The sequence below is a fragment of the Eupeodes corollae genome, chromosome 3, assembly GCF_945859685.1.
Source record: "Eupeodes corollae chromosome 3, idEupCoro1.1, whole genome shotgun sequence".
In the NCBI taxonomy this organism is placed as follows: Eukaryota; Metazoa; Arthropoda; class Insecta; order Diptera; family Syrphidae; genus Eupeodes; species Eupeodes corollae.
In genome coordinates this window covers 139292910-139318075 of record NC_079149.1, presented here as the reverse complement: position 1 = coordinate 139318075, position 25166 = coordinate 139292910, and the positions used below count along the sequence as shown (strand labels likewise).

The following is a 25166-nucleotide window of genomic DNA, read 5'->3' as shown; positions in this document are numbered from 1 at the left end:
CGCAACATCTTTTACTAAAAATGACTTCTTCTCTGGTATCTGGGTGCTTATTGCCAAAAATATTTACTATCTGTCTTGAAAAACAATCATTGCTTGAAAAAGGCATGTCGGGAACGCGTTAAGAACCTCCATTCTAAAATAACTGCCCGCAATGAACGCATCAAACTACTCATAAATCGGGGCACTCCGGACGATGCAATCTTAAATAGTTAATCATAGCCTTAAACCTTAAAATAAATTTAATATTTAGATATCAATATTATCGTCCTTAAAAATATTCAAGTAAAAAAAGTATAATCAAGACTAGAATGGCCTAATGACCCATTAAAAAATCACTTTATTTGTATTGTTTATCTCCCAAACAATTCTTAAAGTCACTACTTAAAACTAAAGATATAATTAGTACTTAAATATATGTATGATCTTACAATAAAATAATCTTCATTCTTCCATGTCAATGAATAAACTTATGAAAATAAAACCAAAATAAATGCAAAAATAATATGAGAAATAGAATTTTATTTTTAAAGTGAAGACATTTAGAAATTGACTACTAGATTAGAAGAAGAGGAATAGTTAGGAGCATTAGGCAAATTATTTACATTCTTTAAATTTTTGTATCACGAATCTTACTAAAACCAATTTGGCACATCTCTTCAATTCCATTTTCTACGTGCAGGCTGTTCGAACAACAATCGATGATATGAAACAAAAATATGATGTGATAGCCGCCTTATCATACACCCTGGATCCAAATTCAGTGGTAACAACGTCTTCAGCTGTATCGATGCTCTTAAAACCATCTAAATTGGGTTTTACTTATGCCGAAGTGCTGTCAGGTAGATCAAGTCCACTTCAGTTTGCGCTCGACCAAACGAAAGAACAAATTTCAAAACCCAAAAAGCCAATTATATCTTACAACTTGCCAGGGGAACAACAACAATTTGAACTTACATATGATCAAGAGAAATCAGTTCCACCACAGCAACAACAAATTGAAAAATCTGATGAACCAGACTCTTTATTGTTCGAAGAAGAATTAAAAAGAAAAGAAATTTTCCAAATTCAAAGTACATCACAGAAAGCCCAAGTTTTTGAACCGAATTCACAACCAGTTGTGCATATAGACGAATTTATCGCTCAAGAAAAAAAATCGTCCGAACCGAAAAAACCCGAAATAAGACGGGCTAGATCTCCTAGGCGAAAACATTTTGAAAAGTCGAGAACTGAAAATACCACTAATTTGCAATCGAGTGAAACGAAAAACTCTTTATATGTTCCAGTTGAGCCGAGAGCCCGCTCAAGAAGTCCTATTTGGGCTCCTGGATCTACTTCCTATGCTGAAGTACTGCGTGGTGTTGAACTAGAACGACAACGGCAAGAAATGCTGGCACAACAATTGAGTGTTAAACACAACCAAGACAAAGAAATTCAGTCGGTAAGCTTACCGTCAACAGAAGCTGTAATATATGAAAATGTCCACAAGGAACCAGAGCAAGGATCTACTTCAATAGATTACAGTTCTCTACAGCAAGAGGTCAGCCTCCCCGAGAAAGACTTTTCTTATCCAAATGTTACCACGTATCAAGAACAAAATTTTGAAGTATACCAACCTACTCAATCTGCCCAAACAACACTAACGACTGATCAGTCTTCATGGCAATATTCAACTCAACAGGTTCAAACAAACTATTATGAACAAATTTTACAATATCAGCCTCAACAAACTACTCAACCTACATATGGTAGTTACAATATAGCTCAATATCAACCAGGCTACCAGATTATTGGTCAGTCTATGGCGGGCTATTATCAACAACCCGGTATTGATACTTACCAATATCAGACAACAGGTGCAAATATGATTTATTCTGATCAACCTCAGTTATACTTCCCTCAAGGTGAAGCCTTACCTTTGGACGCAAGCTCGATTAATCTGCCAGCATACCAGCAGCCTGAGCATAGCACAATTCTTGCTGTTCCTTCAACTGAGCTCAGTGAACAAATTTATCAATATGACAACATTTCCCTAAGGCCAGAACCAAGTGTAAATATCTCCACGTTAGCTAATGTAACGCAAACTACGGACGCACCATTAGAGTACGACATTAATCAAGTTCATCAACAAGACATGCAAAACATTCAATTATTGGAACCAGAATTAAGACCCGATGTAACATTCGGACAGTTTAGCATGAATGAAATAGATGTTGAAATTAAAAAGGATTCAAGTCCAACTTTCTTTGAAACACAACTTCAAGACAAAGAGGAGCAACAATATGTTCATCCAACAAACCTTTCAGATTCTCAGTTCCAGTCCTCATCAACTGATAAACCGGCTACATCTAAGCCAAGTTCCTCAAACGGAAGTACATATGCCGAAGTTTTGTTCGGTCAAATGAACACTAATTTAAGACAAGTTTTCCAGTCATCCAGCATTCAACAGCCAAGACAAACATCCGTTGTAACATCCACAAATAGTGAGGAACAAAAGCCACAATATTCTAAACGAGGTAAACTCGAAACATCCATAACTCAGCATCAATCGACAAAATATGTTCGGGACGAATTCCAACAAACTGCAACTACAACGAATAATGCCAGGCAACGAGCAAAGTCTCCTTCCATGGACTTTAAAGAAATTCAGAGAAGAGAGGACACATATGCTCCAAACCCAAAATCAAGGTTACGCTCCAAAAAGCAACCCGATGAAAGGCAAGCGACATCATCCAAGACGAAAGATATTTATAAAACGAAGCAAAGTAAATATGTAGAGCCGGTTGTTTCTGGTGAAACTACCGCTACTACGGTAACAACTTCTAAGACTAATGTTGCGATAACCAAGAGTAGTATTAAGGAAAAACAAACTTCGAAAGCTCAACTTAAACAAAAGGGGAGAGTTGGGCTTTCCGAGGAAGAAACTAGCGTAAGAAAATCCAAAGAAGATTCACAAAACACTGAAAAAGGATCTACGTATACAGAAACTAAAGTTACACACATAGACACTGAAAGCAGTGGTGAGGAAAAGGAATCAAAGAGAAGAACCCGCAAAATGGGTGGCTCCAAAACTGAGTCCAAGTCTTTAAATGAAGAACACAATGTGCCTTCTACAAAATCACTTAAAACGAAAAAAGAGTTAGCTGATGTAAGAGAATTACCCGTTGAATTAGCTGTTGTGGAAAATATTCCCGACATAAAGAAAGATCAAAGCACTCCAAACATAAATAAAAAAGAGTTTAACGTCTCCAAGCAAGACAAAAAACAAAAACAAAAGCATAAACCATCCGAAGTTCTAACTTATGAAGATTCTGAACAAACTGATAGTCCATCCAAAAATATTATCAGTAAAACTTTGAAAATAACAAAAAAAGTTGTTCAAAAAAGCAATTCCCCAGACAAAACAACTGTCGTGGAAGACGAACCACAAGTAAAGACTTTTACGATTTCTGAAAGTAAAAGTTCAAACCATTCAAGTTTCGAAACGCAAGCGACTGGTATTGTAAGAACAACAACAACAACAAAAAGAACAGTCAAACATATTAATTCTCAAGGCGAAGAAAGTGTTGTTGAAGACGAACCACAAATAGAAACATCAACAACAACTGACACTTTTGTCACACAACCAACATCCAATGAACCTAATAAAACAGTACAAGACGGTGGAGTTGTGAAGACTACAACAACGAAGACAACAAAAATAACAAGAAAAACGACTTCTCAAGGTGGACACAAAACAGAAAATGAACCCGAAACTATTCGTGTGGAAACAACTAAGAAAAACCAAGAAAAATCATCAAAACAGACAAAAACCAACAAAAAAACTGTCAATGAAGATGTTCGAGAAATTGAAAAACAGCCACGTTCCTCAAATATTGGACATCGTTCTGAAGAAAGTCTTAGTGGTGCAGAGAATATTCTTAGTGGAAACATAAAAGAAAATATTCCCACAAAAGAAACTCAATCTGAATCCAAAATTCTAACAAAATCCAATGATAAGCAGATGATGGACACTACATCGAATGCTTCTCAGCCTAAAGAAAGTCGAACGACTTCCACAACGTCATTTGTGGAAAGCAGCCAAACATCACATTCGTCCGTTAAAAGTCAAACTACCCAGAGACAAACAATTACGGAAAGAGTTCAAGTTTTGGAAAGTATACCAACCCTTGCAGACGAGAAAAAGAAAGAAGACGACGATTTGGAAATAGAAACATTATCAGAAGTCGAATGTACAAGTCCTTTGAAAAGTCATGGTATTGAAGAAAAGACTTTAAATCTTCGAACAGTAGAAAATATTCAGAATGTTGCTAAGGATGAACCAGTATATGAAATTATTTCGCAAGGCATTGACGTAAATATTGATAAACAAAATCCTGATCAACACCTGCCCACTGAAATAAATAATTCTGTATTAAATAACACTTCACAACAAGATGCTAACCAAGAAAGTTATACCTCTCATTCTTCCACAATATCTCAGGGAAATATTGTCAAAACGACAATCCTTAAAACAAGAAAAATTGTTAAAAAAATTACTTCGGACGGCAAGGAGACAATCGAGAGTATAACTGAAGATGAGCCACAAATAGCAACAGTTGAAACTCAGATTAGCCCGATTACTTCAGAAACAAAGGTGTCATTTGTTTCATCTACACAAGTTCCAGAATCAGTTGCAGTTGATAATAACGTCATCCCAGGACCAGTGCAAACAACTGAAGAAGTAATAACTTATCCACCTGAAACAAGTTCATTAATGTACACAACAACAGATTCAAGTAGTGTTCAAAAAGGGTTTTCTTCTGTAACATCAAAAACAACATATGGAAGCGTCGTTAAGACGACTACGGTAAAAACTAGGCGAATCGTTAAAAGAATCACGGCAGATGGCGAAGAAATAATTGAAAATATCACTGAAGATGAGCCGCACATTGAAAGTGTGGTATCAGAGTTGTCACCGACAACAAGTGTTACAAAAGTTTGTGAAACTGAATATTCTCAAGGAATCAGTCAAAAATTAGAAGCTGACGAAAGAATACCAACATTAGATAGCTTTAAAGATCAAAAGCAAACGCATTTAGGCCAAACAATGTTAAATGAAACTAATACAAATATAGCATTGGAAGAATCAAAGAGTACATTCAGTACCTTAAGGACGAATAAAACTGAGGCTATAAAATCCACAGAAAGTACCAAACAAGGAGAAGCAGTTCAAGATGTTTCGAAACCAATTTGCAATATTGATGAAACGGGTAACCAAATCAATAGAAATGATAATGAAGTTCAAATTGTTTCCTCTGGTGAAGCGGGTAACAAGAGCGTTGTTGAGCCAATTGCATCTGTAAATAATTTCCATGACAAAAATGATCATAGTTTTGACAAGCATACGACTCTGACTCAAACGACAACAAAATACAAAACCGTTACGACAAAAAGTAATCAATTTAAAAATCCTTATCAGGTTGTTGTTGTGAGCGAAGAAGAATCAGACATGTTATTGTCAAAAGGTAGAACACAAAAGATATCACTCATTACTCACGAAGAAAGGCTTAAGAACCCATTAGTTCAAATGCATATGCATCTTCCAGATGTTACTCTGAAAATAAGAAATACGGTTTCAGAAGACGTTTCGTCGGAGAATTCGAGTGATGAGCTAGGACAGGTTTATATAGGGTCCAATACTGTAGATCAGCTTTCTCTCAGAGAAAAAGGTAGGGACAAGTCAAACCAATTATCCGATGACTCGAAGTTGAAAAAAAAATCTACTCTGCCTGACGATATGACTTGTGAAGAACAACAGCTATTTGAGGAGATTCATAAGAAACTTTCTAAAAAAGATAAGAAAAAACGACCAGGTATACCGGAAGAGTTCCGTAAGTACAGCGAAGACAATAACTCCGACGCAAGTGAAATTACAGTAGATACAAACGAAACTAATAAAACAAGTTTAGATACTGTGTATTCATTAAGTCAGGAACTAATTAATGAAGAACGCAGGCAAACAAGCAGTACAACAAGTGTCTCCTCTGAGGTATCTGAAAATATAATTTCCGAAAAGAAAGATACCGAGAAAATAGGTTCAATGCAATCAAGCATAACTTTGCATCCCGAAGACAGATTACCAGAAGGCCAAGAAGAAGAGCCATCTAATATAACAGTTGATGTTCTCACTAAACCCAACACAGACCTTATATTAAAAACTCATACTAACAAAACAAATAACACCTTACAGACCCAAAGTTTGATACTAGAAAGCGATAGGCGCGTATTAAATGAAGAATCAACTAGCCATGTCAGTAACATATTAACATCAGCTAATCTTGCACCATTACCTAGGCTAGCAATAAATTATGCCATTAATTGTTTTGAAGTGCCACGTTATGATTTAATGCTTTTAAATAGAGCAGAAGCTGTGTACTACAGAGTTTCTAATAGAGAGGTAAAGAGTAAGGATAAAGACGATGAAGAGTATACGATTTCCCTGGACTCACAAAAAACCGATACAATCAAAGTGGAGAAACTAGAGGTAAGAACTTGCCCATCAAATGCAGAAGCATTACCTAATCATTACAATTTCGAAGTGTCTTCTTATGATACTTCACTGCTTACCAAGGCTGAACGCCTCTATGCTACTTTACTAACACAAAATTATGAAACTGAAAAGAATAAGATAGATTTAGATAATGTGACTGATAAAGGTGCTATTGAAAAATCACTTTCGATTGAATCAGAAAAGCAGTTAAATCAAATTCAGGATGTGAAAATAATTAGTGATACTAAAGTTGAAAATAAAATTCTTCAAGAGCCTTCAGAGCAAGAAATAAAACCATTCCTTGATTCACCCCCCACATCTGAAGAATATATTCCTGAAAAACTTATTTTAGGTGAAGTGAAATTGGAAAAAGATGTGACTGAAAAACCTTCTGACTTAGGATCTCTTCAGAATGTTGTCGAACACTCTGAACAAATAACTTTTAATACTAAGGTTTTGGGAACCAAAGATGTACAAGAAACTGAACACATAAGTTCATCGGTAGATGCAGTAACAGAAGAATTAACTATGCCTGTTGATTTACCAGAGAAACCCAAAAAGGTTGACTATGTTGGACTTCCTATTGACGAAACAACAAATACTTGGATGGATGTTCTTGATGAGCCAATGACTTTTTCATCAGACGAAGAAGATAATGCTGAACAGCTTATTTCCGATAAAACCAAGTTGGAACAAAAAGTAACTGAGAAACCATCAGAAGTGGAAGCTTCAAAGAATGTTGTCGAACAAATCGAAAATGTAAAAGCAACTGAGCTTATAACTTCATCGGTAAATGTAGTGACAGAAGAATCAAAAATACCTGCTGATTTACAAGAGAAACCCAAAAAGGTTGACTATGTTGGACTTCCTATTGACGAAACAACAAATACTTGGATGGATGTTCTTGATGAGCCAATGACTTTTCCATCAGACGAAGAAGATAATGCTGAACAGCTTATTTCCGATAAAACCAAGTTGGAACAAAAAGTAACTGAGAAACCATCAGAAGTGGAAGCTTCAAAGAATGTTGTCGAACAAATAGAAAATGTAAAAGTAACTGAACTTATAACTTCATCGGTAAATGTAGTGACAGAAGAATCAAAAGTACCTGTTGATTTACAAGAGAAACCCAAAAAGGTTGACTATGTTGGACTTCCTATTGACGAAACAACAAATACTTGGATGGATGTTCTTGATGAGCCAATGACTTTTTCATCAGACGAAGAAGATAATGCTGACCAGCTTATTTCCGATAAAACCAAGTTGGAACAAAAAGTAACTGAGAAACCATCAGAAGTGGAAGCTTCAAAGAATGTTGTCGAACAAATAGAAAATGTAAAAGCAACTGAGATTATAACTTCATCGGTAAATGTAGTGACAGAAGAATCAAAAATATCTGTTGATATACAAGAGAAACCCAAAAAGGTTGACTATGTTGGACTTCCTATTGACGAAACAACAAATACTTGGATGGATGTTCTTGATGAGCCAATGACTTTTTCATCAGACGAAGAAGATAATGCTGAACAGCTTATTTCCGATAAAACCAAGTTGGAACAAAAAGTAACTGAGAAACCATCAGAAGTGGAAGCTTCAAAGAATGTTGTCGAACAAATCGAAAATGTAAAAGCAACTGAGCTTATAACTTCATCGGTAAATGTAGTGACAGAAGAATCAAAAATACCTGCTGATTTACAAGAGAAACCCAAAAAGGTTGACTATGTTGGACTTCCTATTGACGAAACAACAAATACTTGGATGGATGTTCTTGATGAGCCAATGACTTTTTCATCAGACGAAGAAGATAATGCTGAACAGCTTATTTCCGATAAAACCAAGTTGGAACAAAAATTAACTGAGAAACCATCAGAAGTGGAAGCTTCAAAGAATGTTGTCGAACAAATAGAAAATGTAAAAGTAACTGAGCTTATAACTTCATCGGTAAATGTAGTGACAGAAGAATCAAAAATACCTGCTGATTTACGAGAGAAACCCAAAAAGGTTGACTATGTTGGACTTCCTATTGACGAAACGACAAATACTTGGATGGATGTTCTTGATGAGCCAATGACTTTTTCATCAGACGAAGAAGATAATGCTGAACAGCTTATTTCCGATAAAACCAAGTTGGAACAAAAAGTAACTGAGAAACCATCAGAAGTAGAAACGTCAAAGAATGTTGTCGAACAAATCGAAAATGTAAAAGTAACTGAACTTATAACTTCATCGGTAAATGTAGTGACAGAAGAATCAAAAATACCTGTTGATTTACAAGAGAAACCCAAAAAGGTTGACTATGTTGGACTTCCTATTGACGAAACAACAAATACTTGGATGGATGTTCTTGATGAGCCAATGACTTTTCCATCAGACGAAGAAGATAATGCTGAACAGCTTATTTCCGATAAAACCAAGTTGGAACAAAAAGTAACTGAGAAACCATCAGAAGTGGAAGCTTCAAAGAATGTTGTCGAACAAATAGAAAATGTAAAAGTAACTGAACTTATAACTACATCGGTAAATGTAGTGACAGAAGAATCAAAAATACTTGTTGATTTACAAGAGAAACCCAAAAAGCTTGACTATGTTGGACTTCCTATTGACGAAACAACAAATACTTGGATGGATGTTCTTGATGAGCCAATGACTTTTTCATCAGACGAAGAAGATAATGCTGAACAGCTTATTTCCGATAAAACCAAGTTGGAACAAAAAGTAACTGAGAAACCATCAGAAGTGGAAGCTTCAAAGAATGTTGTCGAACAAATAGAAAATGTAAAAGTAACTGAACTTATAACTTCATCGGTAAATGTAGTGACAGAAGAATCAAAAATACCTGTTGATTTACAAGAGAAACCCAAAAAGGTTGACTATGTTGGACTTCCTATTGACGAAACAACAAATACTTGGATGGATGTTCTTGATGAGCCAATGACTTTTTCATCAGATGAAGAAGATAATGCTGAACAGCTTATTTCCGATAAAACCAAGTTGGAACAAAAAGTAACTGAGAAACCATCAGAAGTGGAAGCTTCAAAGAATGTTGTCGAACAAATTGAAAATGTAAAAGCAACTGAGCTTATAACTTCATCGGTAAATGTAGTGACAGAGGAATCAAAAATACCTGTTGATTTATCAGATAAACCCAAAAAGATTGACTATGTTGGACTTCCTATTGATGAAACTACAAATACTTGGATGGATGTTCTTGATGAGCCAATGACTTTTTCATCAGACGAAGAAGATAATGTTGAACAGCTTAAATCCAATAAAACCACGTTGGAACCAAATGTAACTGAGAAACCATCAGAAGTAGAAACTCCAAAGAAAATTGTCAAGCGAGTGGAACCTATGAATAATGTGTTTGAAACATTAGTTGATGAGAACGTAGAAAAGGAAAAAGTATCGTTAGATGCCGAAAAAGAAGTAGAAAAATCACTTAAACCGAGTAGACCAAACAAAGTCGATTTTGGTGTACTTCCTATGGCTGACTCTGCAAATGATTGGATAGTTTCATCATCAGATAACAAAATTGTTTCAGTTGGTGAAGAAATAAATGCCCAAAAGCCACAGCTTTCTGAAGAAAAAACAATTGATGAGGTTCAAATTACTACTAGTTCAAGAGTTATTGAAAAAGAAAATTCTGGTAATGTTATTATAACTGAAACGCGAAAAATTGTCATGGAAAATGAACATGGTCAGCCAATTTACGAATTTTCAATGCCTCAAAAACCAAGGCAGCAGGTTGACTATATCCAACCCTTACATGATGAGAAATCAGTAATTGATACGTGGTCAAGTGTACTAGAAGATTCTATTCCATCAAATAGTACGCCAACATTTTCTAAATTATCAGCTGATGCTCCGGAGTTCACACCAGCTTTTATGCGTAATTTACAAGCAAATAAAACTGAGGAATTTCTTAGATCTGAAAGAAAAGTCATTATATCTGCCGATAAGCCAGAGTATAAAACATTTGATTCTAATCCTTCGATGATTTCTGATACGCCTTTCCATATTCCAAAAGCAGAGAGTAGAAAGGAATACATGGATATTGAAAAGAACGTTTCATCTGAAGAACCTGTTCGAAAATCAGATGGCAAGAGCTATGCCGATATACTTTTCGGAGAATATATGCCTTCCATGCAGCCCTCTTTAAGTACTTCGATAATTGAATGCAGCCAAGTCGAAAATATCAAAAAACCCGACGGAAAGGTTAGTAGCGTAAGTGTTGCCTTAGATGTGCCTCAAAATAAGTTGGAAGAAAATAAACAGCCATCTAAGGACAAAACTACTGACAAACAGCAAAAACGGAAATCGAAAAAACAAAAATCAAACAATAATCTTCAAAAAGTGGTGAAACTTTCAGAGGAGGAAGCAATAAACCCAGTTTTGCCATCGGTCAAAGGTGAAGAAGAAGAAAAACCAGTGTCTTCTCCAATAAAACAGACTATTGTTACTCCAGATCCAAATTCATGGGCTTCAATTGTTAGTCGGCCAGGAGAATGGGTTGAATCTATTCCTAAGAAAAAAGAAGTTATTGAAAAGAAAGAAATTTTAGAATCTCCAAAGAAACACGAAAAGAAGATAAAGACTAAATCCAACCCAGTAATCAAAGAAAAAGTAAAAATAGAAAAAAAATTGTCCAAAGTTGTTGATTGCGATGAAAAAGTTGATGCAGTGAAATCGAATTCAGATTCTGAAGAACAAGACTCCGCATTACATTTGGAAGAACAAATAGTTTCCTCACTAACAAGCAGTCCCATTGATGAAAAAAAACTAGAAGAAAGTGATAAAACAGAATCATTTACTTGGGCATCGTTAGTTAGAAAGCCAGGAGAGTGGCAAGATAATACACTTCCTCGCAAGGACGATTCAGTAAAGGAAAAGTCAATGAAGTCCGATTTAATGAAAAGTAAGGTAGACAAAACTAAAGTGCATCCTGAAAATCCAAGTGAACATGATGAAAAGCAAAAACCTGTGATTGATGTGAGAAACAAGTCCGGAAGATCACATCCAGCGCAAAAATCAACCAAAATCCAAAATAAAAAACGTAAGACTGTTGAGTTGCAGCAAATCGAAGAGCCTAAGAGTACTCATGATACATTAAGTGATGAAGATCAACAGAGCACTATCACTCCTCAAATGCCTTCAATTGACCTTAAAGAAGAAGTTATTGTTGAACAAGGCTTGACATGGGCTAAAGTTGCCAGCCAAATAGATTCTTGGACCGAAATTGAACCCAAAAAAGAAGATAAGCCAGTACAAGCTGAAGAGAAACGTGGTAAAGAAATAAGTAAAAAGTCGAAAAAGCCCAAAAAAAGTACTTTACCAGAAACAATTGTACCTACTGAACATTCTTCTGTTGTTTTGCCAAAGCCCCTGCTTTCCCTTGAAGTAGTTGATTTACCGAAGGTTGAACATAAAGTAAAACAGCAACCTTCTATTAAAATAGCTGAAACAACTTACCAATCATCTGGCCCAACGTGGGCGTCTATTGTCAGTACGCAAACACCTTCTGTTAAACAAGTTTCTGGAAAACAAGTGGATAAAACATTCAATCAAAGTCAACAGAAACCCCTTGCTGATAGAAAACCTAATGACAAGCCACAAGCGGTACCAAAAAAGGTTGTTGAAAAACCAATTGTAGTTCAGGAGAAAATTGTGCAAAAACCCATAACTGACACTAAACATGTTCACAACTTGGTAGTTACGACTAAAAAACCTGATCAAAAAGAAAAACCAGTTCCAAAAACATGGGCCGAACTTTTGGAGTATGAATCTGATGAAGATATTACTTCATCTAAAAATGTTTCAGAAGAATTAGAGAGCTATAGCGAATCCTATCAAACTATAGATGTGGAGGAAGTCTATGTTACCAAAAATGAGAATCCAGTGGAGATCGAAGATCTACCTATTATTGATTCAACCATTATTACGGAATCAAAAGAAAATATTCTTGAAACAAAGAATTTAGAGCGAATAGATGAAGAAATAACGGAAACAGTAAGAACTGATACTGTAGATTATAAACAAAAAGAGGACGATTCGATAAATACCATCTCTGAAGTACCAATATCCATCCCTGCCTTAGAAGTAAAAACATTTATTGATAATGAAAAACAACATGTTTCAAAAACAGAGACCCAAACTGAACCTGAAGCGACTTTAATAAAAGAAACAACTCCTGAAACACCTGCTTTGATAGAAGAAGAAGAAATTTCAACGGAAACAGTTAAAACTGATACGTTAGATTACAAGCAGAGCAACGATGAATCGACGAATATCATTTCTGAACCCCAAATATCCATTCCTGACTTAGAAGCAAACACATTTATTGAATACGAAAAACAACATGCTTTAAAAACAGAGCCCAAAATTGAACCTGAAACGACTTCAACAGAAGACATCGTTGAAACAACTCCTGAAAATCCTATTAGAAAGGGAAGCGAAGAAAACGAGTTTGCTTTGAAAAAAGAAAAACAAATTTCATTGCAAGAATCTTTAGCTTCTCCTACAGATCCAGACTTCAGTAACTTTATGTTTTGGAAGAATGCACCTGAAGAAATCTCAGAATTGGAGCCTATTCCGAAAAAAGAACGAAAGGTTTCCTGGTCAACTAATTTAATTCAAGTGATCGCCGAAAAGAATGAAGATTCCCCTCTTAATGAACACAAGTTATTAGAATCATCAAGTGTCTCATTAGAGCTTCCAACCTTGTCCGAAAACATAGCAACCGATACCGTCATATCGCAAAAGAATGATAGTCATAATATCAACAAAACTATCTCAACAATTACCGAAACAACAAGTGGATTTATTATTTCAGAGCAAATAAATATTTTAAAAGAACGCCAGCTTGAAAATAAATTGAAAACAAATATTGCTGAAGAAATCCACAAAAAATCAGAAATTGAATCACATACACAAAAGGATGAACCGATTTCTTTTGAAACAGAACACCTTGAGGTAGAAGAACCAAATGGTACACCCTGTTTGATACGAGAAATTGTTACAGAAAATGTTGAAATTATTGAAAAGATTTCTGAAAAGGAACCCTTCAAAGAAAGTGAACTACATACTGATATCACAATGGAAGAAAAACCTTTAGAAAATAAAGGTAAGCAAATCATTGACGAATCTGAAGATGACAAAGATAAATCAACCATAAGTAAATTTGAGAATCTTACCACTGCTACGAAAGAAGAAGAATGTAAACCGATAGAAAGTTTAACCACTGTTGTTGAAAACAAAAACAAATTAGAGCCTGTTGTAGTACCTCCAGAAAACATTAGAGAAGACAAAATTATCAAAATTGATTCTAAAACAATTCATCTACCAACAGCAAACGAACCTGAGGAAAATCACATTGTTGATTTAACTACCGCAGAAGAAATCAAAGTGGTGAAGGACGATACTCCAAAGCATGCATCTCATATTAAGTTACCGGAAGATGTGGCCATATCTCCGAGTGCTTCTTGGTCAACAATAGTTACAACAGATGCTACTCATTTGCCGCATGAACACGAAACGACGTTCATAGAACATGTTTCTTCTGTTGATGTTTTAGAAGATACTCATACATACAACTCACAGAAAACTGTCGAAGTACCTTCAAATAAAAAGAAAAAATCTAAGGTTATAGAAAAAACCGATATTGCATTTGGAGATGAGAATGAAATGAAGGAGAATATGGAAGCAATTGAAATTAAGGCTATAGAACAGTCAGACATATATGAACCAGTCCATAAGGAAGTTGTTCCTCGGGAGATTCAATCAAAACAACAAGATGTTATGGTAGAGCCAGATAATAAACTAAAATCAACTAAAAATTATTCCACAAATGAAGATATGGTTACTGAACAATGTACAACTCCTTGGTCCACGGTTATGAAGGCAGCAACTGCTGATTTTATTTCTACCGAAAAACTTGAACTAACAGAAACGTTTGTTGAACAGGAAACAAATACAACTAAAACCTCAATAGATGAGAACCCAGAAACCGAAAAAGACGAAATAAAAATTGGCCCTCAAACACAAATTGAAATACAGAAGCCTAGTAAAAATAAGTCAAATAAAAAGAAGCCCATGGAAACTCCATTGAAACCTGACTTCAACACACACAAACCTTCTGAAGAAACTCAAATTGACATAAGTGATGTCATCATTGAGGACAAACCAAGAAAGTCAAATAAAAAGAAATCTATTAAAAAGAATTCTACCGATAATCCAATTGCAGATCCTTCCAACCCAGAAAAGGAAGTATCTCACATAGAAGACAAAAATGTTGACCAACCATCAATGCAGTCACATGAAATTCAAGTTGAACAACATTTGACCTCTTGGTCAACGATTGTTAAGACGGCAACTCCTGAAATAACATCTGATGAGCAATCCAAAGTACCACAAACTTTACTTGAATCTGAAGAAATTGTTTCCAATGTCGCTATTGATAACAAACCAACAATTGAATTAACAACCGATTCTCAAACACATGTTGAAACAAAGAAATTAGGCAAAACTAAACACAAAAAGAAGAAAATTCTTGAGGCTTTTGAAGACACTTCCAAACAAAACAAAGAAATAGCTTCTATGGACAACAAAACTGTTTTAGAAACAACAACCAAAATTAATGAAAAGGGCACAAGTCAACAACCAGCTTCTTGGTCAATGATTGTTGAGACAGATGAATTTATCTCTTCTGAAAAGGCTGAAGTTGAATACGATATCAAGGTTTCTGATGTCACCAATAATAAACCAATTGTTGTTATCGATGAATTGACCCATGATTCTCAAACACCAGTTCATTCAAAGAAAGCTAGTAAAAATAAGCAGAAAACGAAGAAAATACTTGAACCTTCCACTAAAGATGTATCTCAACTAGATTCGAAAGTTGATTCTAATAAAGACTATAATATTGAAGAACCGGCATTGAAGACACAACATACTGAAGAACCATCTGCTTTGTGGTCGGCAATAGTTAAGACAACCGCAGCTGAAACTATCTCTGCTGATCAACCTAAACATCCACACGCTTTGATTGATCATAAACTCATAGTATCAGATATAACTATGGATGATAAACAACCTAAAGAACTCCATACTGATTCTCAAGCTCAAATTGAAATGAAGAATCTAACAAGTGATAAAGAAGCTGAAAATGAGAAGCTTCTAGAGGTTTCGATTGCAACAACACCTGCATATGAAAAAGAATTATTGCCCGAAGAAAAAACAGCTGTTGCTTGCGAAACTCAAAAAGTTGCGGAAACTGAAAATGTACAACCGCAAACTTCGTGGTCGACAATTGTTAAGACAACTACTGTCAAATTTATCTCTGCAGAACAACATGGACTTTCACAGCCTTCAAATAAAGTTGAACCATTAGTTTCTTATGCTATCAAAGATGAAAAATCAACTGTTGAAATCCTTGAACCAGTAACCGACTCTCAAACACATGAAACAAAGAATTTGAGTAACAACAAGTCTAAAAAGAAGAAAATTATTGTGTCCCCCGAAATAAAGAACGAAGTATCTCCTTCACCAATCAAAACTGCGGAGGAACTAATAACTGAGAAACAAGAAAAGGAAGCCGTTAAACCTTTAACTTCCTGGTCGACAATTTTAAAGACAAATTCTTCTGAGCAGTCTAACTATCCAAAGGCTTTAGTCATCGAACAAGAAGTTATTGTTTCTGAGTCCACCAACGATAATACACCATCATTTGAAGTCAATCAATTAGCCAATAATGAAGCTAATGTGGGATCAAAGAAGCCATCCAAAAATAAGTCTAAAAAGAAAAAGCCAGAAGAGACATTTATTCCCCACACCTCCGACATAGAAACGGAAGTCCATCTCTTAGAAGATAAGACTATAGAAAAACCAATTACTGAGCCGATTAGCAAGAAGAGTGAAGAAATTACAACTTCTTGGTCAACTATTGTAAAGTCAAACTATCCTGAGAAGCCAGTTGAACATGAGCACAAGGCAACTGCGATTTCTGAAAAAGATACATCAGTTTTTGAACCTCAAGAATCACCAGCAAACTCTCAAAAACAAGACGAAACCAAGAAACAAATTAAAAATAAACCCAAAAAGAAAAAATCTTCTGAGACTCCAATAAAAGACTCTTTCTCATTAGAAAGTGAAAACATTCCTTTAGAAATCGAAATTGCTACAGAACCATTAATCAAGCCAACTGACGATGAAACCAAAAATCAATCAACTTTCTGGTCAACAATAGTTAAAACTAGCACTGCTGAATTTATTTCTGCTGAACAACCCAAATTATCTGAGACTTTAATTGAACCCAATGACACCACGGATGATGAACCAACGATTCAAAATCAAGAATTAATATTTGATTCTCAAACGCAAGTCAAAACTAAGAAACCAAATAAAAATAAATCAAAGAAGAAGAAGCCTATTGAGGTTTCAACACTTGACATTCACGAAATAGAAACAGGAGTCGATACCTTGGAAGACAAAACTTTTGAGGAGCCACAAACTCAAACCAACGGTGATAGCGTTGTTCAGCACTTAACATCTTGGTCGACAGTTGTTAAGACAACAACTACTAACTCAACAGCTGTTGAGCAACTTAAACTTCCTCAGACTTTAGTTGACAAAGTTATTGAACCCGTTATCACTACTGTTGAAAAACCGACTATTGAAGTCAATGCAATCACAACCCATTCACACCCTGAAACGAAGAAAACCAATAAAAATAAGTCTAAGAAGAAAAAGGTTACAGAAAGTGTAATAAAAAGTACTTTTGAACCAGAAACCGAAGTGGATCGAACAGAAGAAATGGTTGATGAACCACCAACTCAACCTTGTGAAAAGTCCACAGAAATAATCTCAACTTCTTGGTCAAGAGTTGTTAAGGCCAATGCAGTTGAATTACCTTCCGCTGAGAAAACAACACTTGAACCTTTAACAAGACATGAATTAATAGCATCTGATGTTGTAGTAGATGTTCCATCAAATGATTCTCGAACTCGAATTCCTCAAGTAGAACCAAAGAAACCAAGAAAAATGAAGACAGAAAATAAATTACCAATTGAGGCCGCAGAAATTCAAGCTGTTAGATTAGAAGACAAAACTGATCTGATTCCAGAAGCGCACACATTTGAAGAACAAACTGATAAACCTTCATCATCATGGGCGACGATTGTAAAGACAACTACTGCAGAATTTATTACTAACGAGCAGCTTAAGTTCCCACAGGCCTTGGATAGTAAACCAACTAAAATAAATAAATTAGAAACCGATTCCCATACACCAGTCAAAACAAATACACCAGTAAAACACAAGGCCAAGAAACAGAGATTAAATCAAAGTCCATCAAAACCAACTTCTGAAGTAGAACGAGAAGTGGTTCAAGAAGACGCACATGCTGGACAACCTTCTCAAAAAACAACACCTGACCCTAAACTTCCACTGATTGAAGTTAAACAGGAGCCATTAGTTTCTGATATCAATATATCTAAAAATCCATTAAAAGAAGCTGATAAATTAATAACAAACTCCAGAACTATAATTGAAACAAACAAGCTAAGTAAAAGTGAGCCTAGAAAAAAGAAAATTCCTGAAGCTTCAGCTGTTACTACAACTGCATCATATAAGGATAGTTCTAAGGAAACTTTCACTCCCAGTTTATCATTTTCAAGCACAATTACTACTGAACTCATCTGCTCTGAAGAACTGAAGGTTCCAGTTAATTTAGTCGAACAAAAAACATTACTGTCTCTTGACATCAAGGATGATCAATCAACATTTAAAGCCGTTAAGAACGATCCTTCTGGAACCCCAATATTTTCCGTTGAGGAACCAGAACCAATTTCAGATAAAATTCCAGATGATAACGTTCCAGAATGTTTCTTAAGTACCAAAAAACCATTATCGGTAGATATCGGAACTGTCGAAGATGACACTCCTGTTGAGCATATTCTTAAACAAGGTGCGCAAGACGAAGTAGAAATAGAAATTGTGATTACAAATATTGAACAAAATCCAACACAAGATGTTTCTGAAGTTAATGACTCACATAATTCCCTTAATTTAAATCCAGTTCAATCAGATGAAAAGCCAGAAAGAACATGCGGAGTAGAAACCACCAAAATTGATGAAAATATTGAAACTATTCCACAAGTCCCGAACACCTCAGAAATTAGTTTGGAATCAGTTGAAAATTCAGAAGAAAATGAAAAATCATCTTCTCCTATGGTCTTCTCTTGGTCTAAACTGGTAGAGGAAGAAATATATGAAAAAGAAACATTGAGTTCAAAAGATCACAAACAAAGCGTACAAGTTTTCAACACAGAAAGTGATATTAAACCCAAATCCAAAAAGAGTAAATCTGTTGTGACTAGCGAAACTATTTCGGAACCTAAAGAAATAAAATCAGGAAATAGAAAGCATAAAATGAACAAACCGGAATCGATTGAAAGAGTGAAAAATGAAAAATTAAAAGAAGACAATCAGAAGCCAGCTTTAGCAGAGCAAGTAATTGGCAAAACAAATGAGCAGCCTTCAACAAAAATCACACCAAGTTCATCAATTATACCAGTTGTTCAATCATCTCAATCTTGGTCATCGATTGTTCAACACAGTACATCGGAGCCAACGACAACTCACAGTATAACTGAGGTTAAGACATCAAAGCAAACCACTAAATCATCACAAAATCGAGACGAATCTCAACCCATGGTCCCCCAATCAATTTCATCAGATGTATTTTTAATCAAAGAGGATCCAATTGAAGTCGAGGTTGAGTACTTGCCAGTCAAAAAATCTGAAGAGAATACTGAAAAATCGAAAATAGCAGAGTTTTCAGAGTTCATCCCAGATACAATTTCACAACCTCTAATGTCTTGGTCTTCCATAGTTAAGCAAACTGAAGATTTTATTTCTTCAGAACAAAAAGGGGTTTCTACTATTGAACAAATTGAAAAGAATATCGAATCAGCGAACAACGAAAAATTGAGCAAGCCAACAGATTCAGATGTTAAAAAGGAACATATTCCACAACAGAAGCTCAAAGAAAAATCAAAGAAACAACAGAAAAACACAATACCCATTGAAAGTGGTAGACACTTACGCGATAAACGTTCTAAATCAAAAGATAAACAATCTACAGTTAGTGCTCTTCCAATAGTAGAAATGCAGTCTTACACAATAATCGACAAGGAAGCACTCCAAACGCATAATGAAAGTACCGCACCTATTGAAGATAATTTACTGAGACCAACAACTTCTAGTGCAGATGAAGATATTATAAAGGTTGAACTTCTCCCAGAAGCCTCAAAAGAAGACAGTAACAAAGATCAAATATCAACAAAGCTTACAGAAAAACAAAAGCCTGAAAATTGGAAGAGAGAGAAAAAACCTAAGAAGGTGGACTTAGATAAACCCACTCAATCAAACCAAGACAACCTTCCCAAAGAACTTAACGAACAATCTACACCAAACGTATGGAAATTGGGTGAAACATATGCTGAAATCGTAAGAAAGTCTGGTCTTCTGACGGAACCTATTGTATACGAAACAGAAACCACTCCAATTGTTCACAAAGATACAACCGATGTTATTGCAATTGAAAGCGACACGCAGATGGAAGAGGAAACGGTACGCATTGAGTTTAAACCAGATGTTATAGTTTCTGAACCCGAAATACCAGACAATATTCCTAAACATAGCAAAATTTTAATTGACCATATCCAAGATTTAAAAACAACCGAAGACAATATTTCGTTTGAGAGAAATGTTTTGGATCAGGATGATGTATCTAACAAATCATGGGCAACTATTGTCAAAGAAAACGTTTCTGAGCAACAGTCTATAACGCCAATTTCAGAAGTGGTATCAAATGTATCTTCAAGAGCTTCTAGATCACAAGTGCGCCCAATTATTCATGTTACTGAGTCAAGTGATTACGGCCATGAAATAGAACAACCTTTGGATGCTGAAGGCTTCCTTGAATGTATTTCTAAGAAAGAGAAGCATCGAAGAAGATCACGATCGAGATCGCAACAGCCAATAAAAGAAGTAATTGAGGTACCTGAAGAGACAAAGTCGAAGCCGAAGAAAAATAAACCAAAAAAACATGCTAAAAAACAAGAAGAAGAAGTTAATGCAGTATCCATTGAACCTAACATTGAAGGAGGCTCTAAAACCCCTACGACTGAGACTAATGATAATATACTCTTGTCCTGGTCATCTGTAGTAATGCAGGCCGAAGAAGAAGAACTCGCACAAAACGATTTCACAAGTCCATTAGAAATTCCAGCAAAAGAAGATCAAACTTCTTTAGAGAGTACAAAACATACAATGTCTAAGAATAAGCCTAATGATAAACAATTAGAACACTCTGAAACAACTGAGGTGCATTCAAAACTTTCTAAAGATAAAAAGAAAGCTAAAAAATCAACAAAGGTACTTAAAGATCCTCTTCAAGTTGAGGAATTAAAGACTACGGATACTGTAAAACCAGAATCATTTGAGGTATGTGACCAGTTAATTCAAAAGCAACTCTCCGTTGAGGAGTTAAAAACTCCTGATACTATTAAACAAGCATCATTTGAGATATCTAATCAGCTACTTCAAGATCCACTTGAAGTTGAGGATTTAAAAACTACAAGGACTGAAAAAAGTGAATCATTTGAGTTATTAGACCAAGTTAAGACTGCAAAACCAGAATCATTGGAGGTATGCGACCAATTACATCATGAGCCACTTCAAGTTTTGGAGTTAAAAACTCCAGAGATTTTAACAAGAGAATCTTCAACAGTTAAACAGGCTATTGAATCAATAAACCCTAAATTTGATAACATCAAAATAGAGGCCAAAATCATACAAGAAGAAATAGAAACGCCAAGACCATCTGAAGAATTTAAATCCACACCACAGGAGTCTGTTAAACATGAAGACTCCACAAAAGCCACTGTTTCAAGGCTTGAAAGCGAAGAAATAAAAACATCAGGATCTTCTGAAGAATTAGAACCTACACATCAGGAGTCCATAAAACATCTAGACTCAACAAAACCCACTACTTCAAGACTTGAAAGTACTCTTTTGCTGGAAAAAGATCAAACAGCCTTACCAGTTGATAAATTCGACGCAGAAGTTTTCTTTACTGACAACTCAACAAGAGTTATTATTACTAAAACCACCAGATCCGAAGTTCCTGAGCAAATCACTAATTCAAAACAAGAACCAACAGTCATGACTTCTGATACTAGTAAATTGTTACCAGAAAATATATCACAGGTTTCCGAAACAGCCAAAATTAGCCCTGAAATAGAAATGAGTATCACTGCTGGTGTTTCAAATGTTTCAGTAGTTTCGACAAATGCTGAAACTAAAACAGAAACGAATAAAATAGCAGATGCTTCAAATGTTTCAGAAGTTAAGACAGATGTTAAAAAGAATGAAGTCAGTGATATATTCAAGGAACCAATCGAGGAACCCATCAAAACTGAAAATTACGAATTTGGATCATTTTCAGATACACCAATTGACAAAAATCAATACGCCTATACTTCTATAACCAACGTACCTGAAAATACATGGTCAACCACTGTGAGCTACATAACCGAGTCTAAAGTAGCGGATACATATCTGCCAGTTAAAGATTTCGATACTACGGAAACAATTACTCCTATTCCAACACCATCTGAAAATATTTTACAAATGTGTCCTGCACCTACCCACTCATCAAGTGAATTAAACAGTGTTTCTTCTGATTCAAGCGAAAGTGATGCTCTTAAGAAAATCACAGAAGCAATAGCTAGAACTACTCAAATTTTACAGAAGCCATTGAATGAAATAGAACAGGATTTATCTACGAGTATAGAACCTAAAACTAAAAATTTGAATATTATTGATCGTACATTTGATTTAGATCTTGAGTCATTTGTTTTAGATGGTTCTGACATTAATAGTTTAAATGACGTTAAAGGTAGAGAATCATTGGAAAATAAACCCGTAGAACCTATAGAAAGCATTGAGTCTACGACTTGTTCCTCGAAATCTAACGAAATTCTATTTAACCTCTATCGCGACTCTTTCCGAACAAATCTTTCCTCTCTGGCTTTGTTTGAAGCCAGTTGGGTTTTATTAATGCAAAGCCAAAGTGTTCCTTCCACGATCAGAAAATCTGAAATTTCTGAGCAAATAAATAAGACTGATATGGTGCACATAGATAAACAAGATTTAGAAACAGTAGAAGATGATGCAAATGCACGCCTTTGTAAGAATTTGTATATTGAAAATCTGGCTATTCCAGTGCGCCCCAAATTTAATGAATACGAAGTAGAATGTCCTGTGCGACTTGTTAGTGATATGATTAGCGAAGATAAAGTAGACGAAGACAATAAAGAAGACGAGGACGAGAACGAGGACGAGAACAAACAAACACCTGCTATCGATTTCAAAAAGAAAAATGATGATAGTGACGACGATGATGATCATAGTCCTGGGAGCACTGGTTCAAGTGGTACGGTGACGCCAACTTCGAAAACTCAAAGTAGCATGAGTTGCGCTTCACAGAGCATGTCAGCTGATCTTCCTGGTGGTATTGCAAATTGGCGCGAACAAAGTACTTATATTGCTCTAGACGAAAACCAAGAAAAACCCAATACTAATGATTTGTCAGAAAAAATAACAACTACCACAGCTGCTATCGCAACTATATCCTCAAACCTTATCCCTAATGTTATCCCTAATGTAATCCCAACACCCACAATCCTTCCAACATCAGTGTTTTACCCCGAAATCACTGCAAAAATAACGCCCGATGTAACTGAAAATTTAACTACAACTGGGGATCAATTAACCACCCTGACTAGCACTAAACTAACTCATATCGCTGTTGCTCCTGCGATGTCGCCAAAAATCACTACAACCACTAAAACAGAAACAGTCTTACCCGAAAGTATGCACCCAGAACAGAAAATCATAACCAAAACAACAACAACCACAACTACAACCACTGATGAGCTCTTATCACCCGAAATTGCTCCATCAAGAACCAAACCCTCAATCGTCAAAAGGACGACAAAGACTACCACCACAACGGTGACTGCGCCTCCTGGGGAGCATTCATCTACGGCATTAGAAAACGTTTCAGGCTCCAAGGATGTCGTCCTCGAATACAGCCATCAACAGAAGGTGATAACGATGAGTCTTCGTTTGTTTGTAGCTATTTTATTTGCTGCTTTTTTGTTTGGTTTTGGTATTTGTTTTTGGCTTTTAAGTAGTTTGAAATTTTGTAATTGGTAAAATTAAACAACAAATTTTAAAATTAAGTCACTGAAAATTCCAACCATAGGTTTCTTCTATTTTTATAACAATATTATTTCGTTTATTAACTTTTATATTATACATACATATGAAAATATTATTCCTGTTTATATACATAAATATTCTTAAGCATTTATAGTAATAATCCTTAAAACTCAAATTCTTTTTTTTTTAACTTAAGTCATTTATCATGTCTAATGTACGACCAATCTTTACTTTATCGTACCATTTATATTGTTTTCTTTTTCATTTTTAATCTTTTTTTGTTTTTACTAGTTATCATTTAATTAATTTTTTTGAATGACTATAAATTTAAATATAAAGCATAATAATAATAAGTTGCCTTTTGCCATATTTGTAATAAAGAAATTAAAAAATTGCATGAAATTTTATTATTTTTCCTTGAATAATAACATTTTAAATAAAAAAAAACATAAATACTAATATGTAACAAAAGTAGTTTTGATTTTAACACTAAAACATATTGTAGCATATAGAGAATGCACATGCACAGCAGTAAAAGGTGTCCTGAAGATGTTATGTTTTTCTACAGAGGTTTATTACCTTAAGGAGGTAGAGGGAAACTTACTGAAGCAAAGCCCGAGATGATATCTTACAAAACATGGATCCTATTCCTTTTGCAGAGCTCGAATGAATTCAACTTTACAAGAATTCGAGACCTACGAAATTTTTGAAAATATAAAAATCTCAAAAACTCCCACTAAAACTAAATAAGCATAGTGTGTACTGAGGTTTTCGGGCTTTTAGATTGCCTTTGCCATTTTCGAAAGCATTTTGCAGACATATTTCATACAAAACTCCAGAAAAATATTCTTCTAAAAAAAATGGAAATTGATAATATGTGTAATATGAGAAAAACCATTATCACATAGCTTAATACTTTCTGAGTATATTGAAGAAGATATTATTTTCCAACTGCATTAAAACGCGGTTTTGAACTCAAAAGTACATGAAATCAACATAACTAGGAAAAATAAATTTGTATTTATTGTCGAGCTCAGTTCATTAGTTGATCAGTTGAAAACTGAAAAAATTGAGATATCGTTTTTCAAATGTTCTACTGCAACAAGAAATATTCTTTCTTCACTTAATAATCTGTTTTATAGCTCTTATTGTATTATCATAATCGCTATACCTATATTTAAAGTGCCTGGATAACATAACATACCAAAAGATTGATCAACTTAAAAAAGTATTGTTTGAATATTCTTGTGTTCTTTGCATATATTAATAATAACATAACTTTTGTGCTCGATAGATGAATTTAAAACTCGTTTTTAATTATTTCTTAAATATAATAATTTTAACCATCACC

The 25166-nt window shown here is 35.0% G+C and overlaps 1 protein-coding gene across 6 annotated transcripts in view; it reads left to right on the top strand.

Annotated features, from left to right (window-relative positions):
• The window catches only part of LOC129949411 (muscle-specific protein 300 kDa), a 116945-nt gene that overhangs the window by 73423 nt on the left and 18356 nt on the right, over positions 1-25166 (top strand). Inside the window, exon 18 of one of the 6 annotated variants that reach the window (XM_056060856.1) lies at positions 680-23698. The exons of the other annotated variants lie outside the window; for them this stretch is intronic. Coding sequence (XP_055916831.1) covers positions 680-23698 — 23019 coding nt within the window. The remainder of the gene's footprint in view (positions 1-679; positions 23699-25166) is intronic. 6 annotated transcript variants of the gene reach the window in all.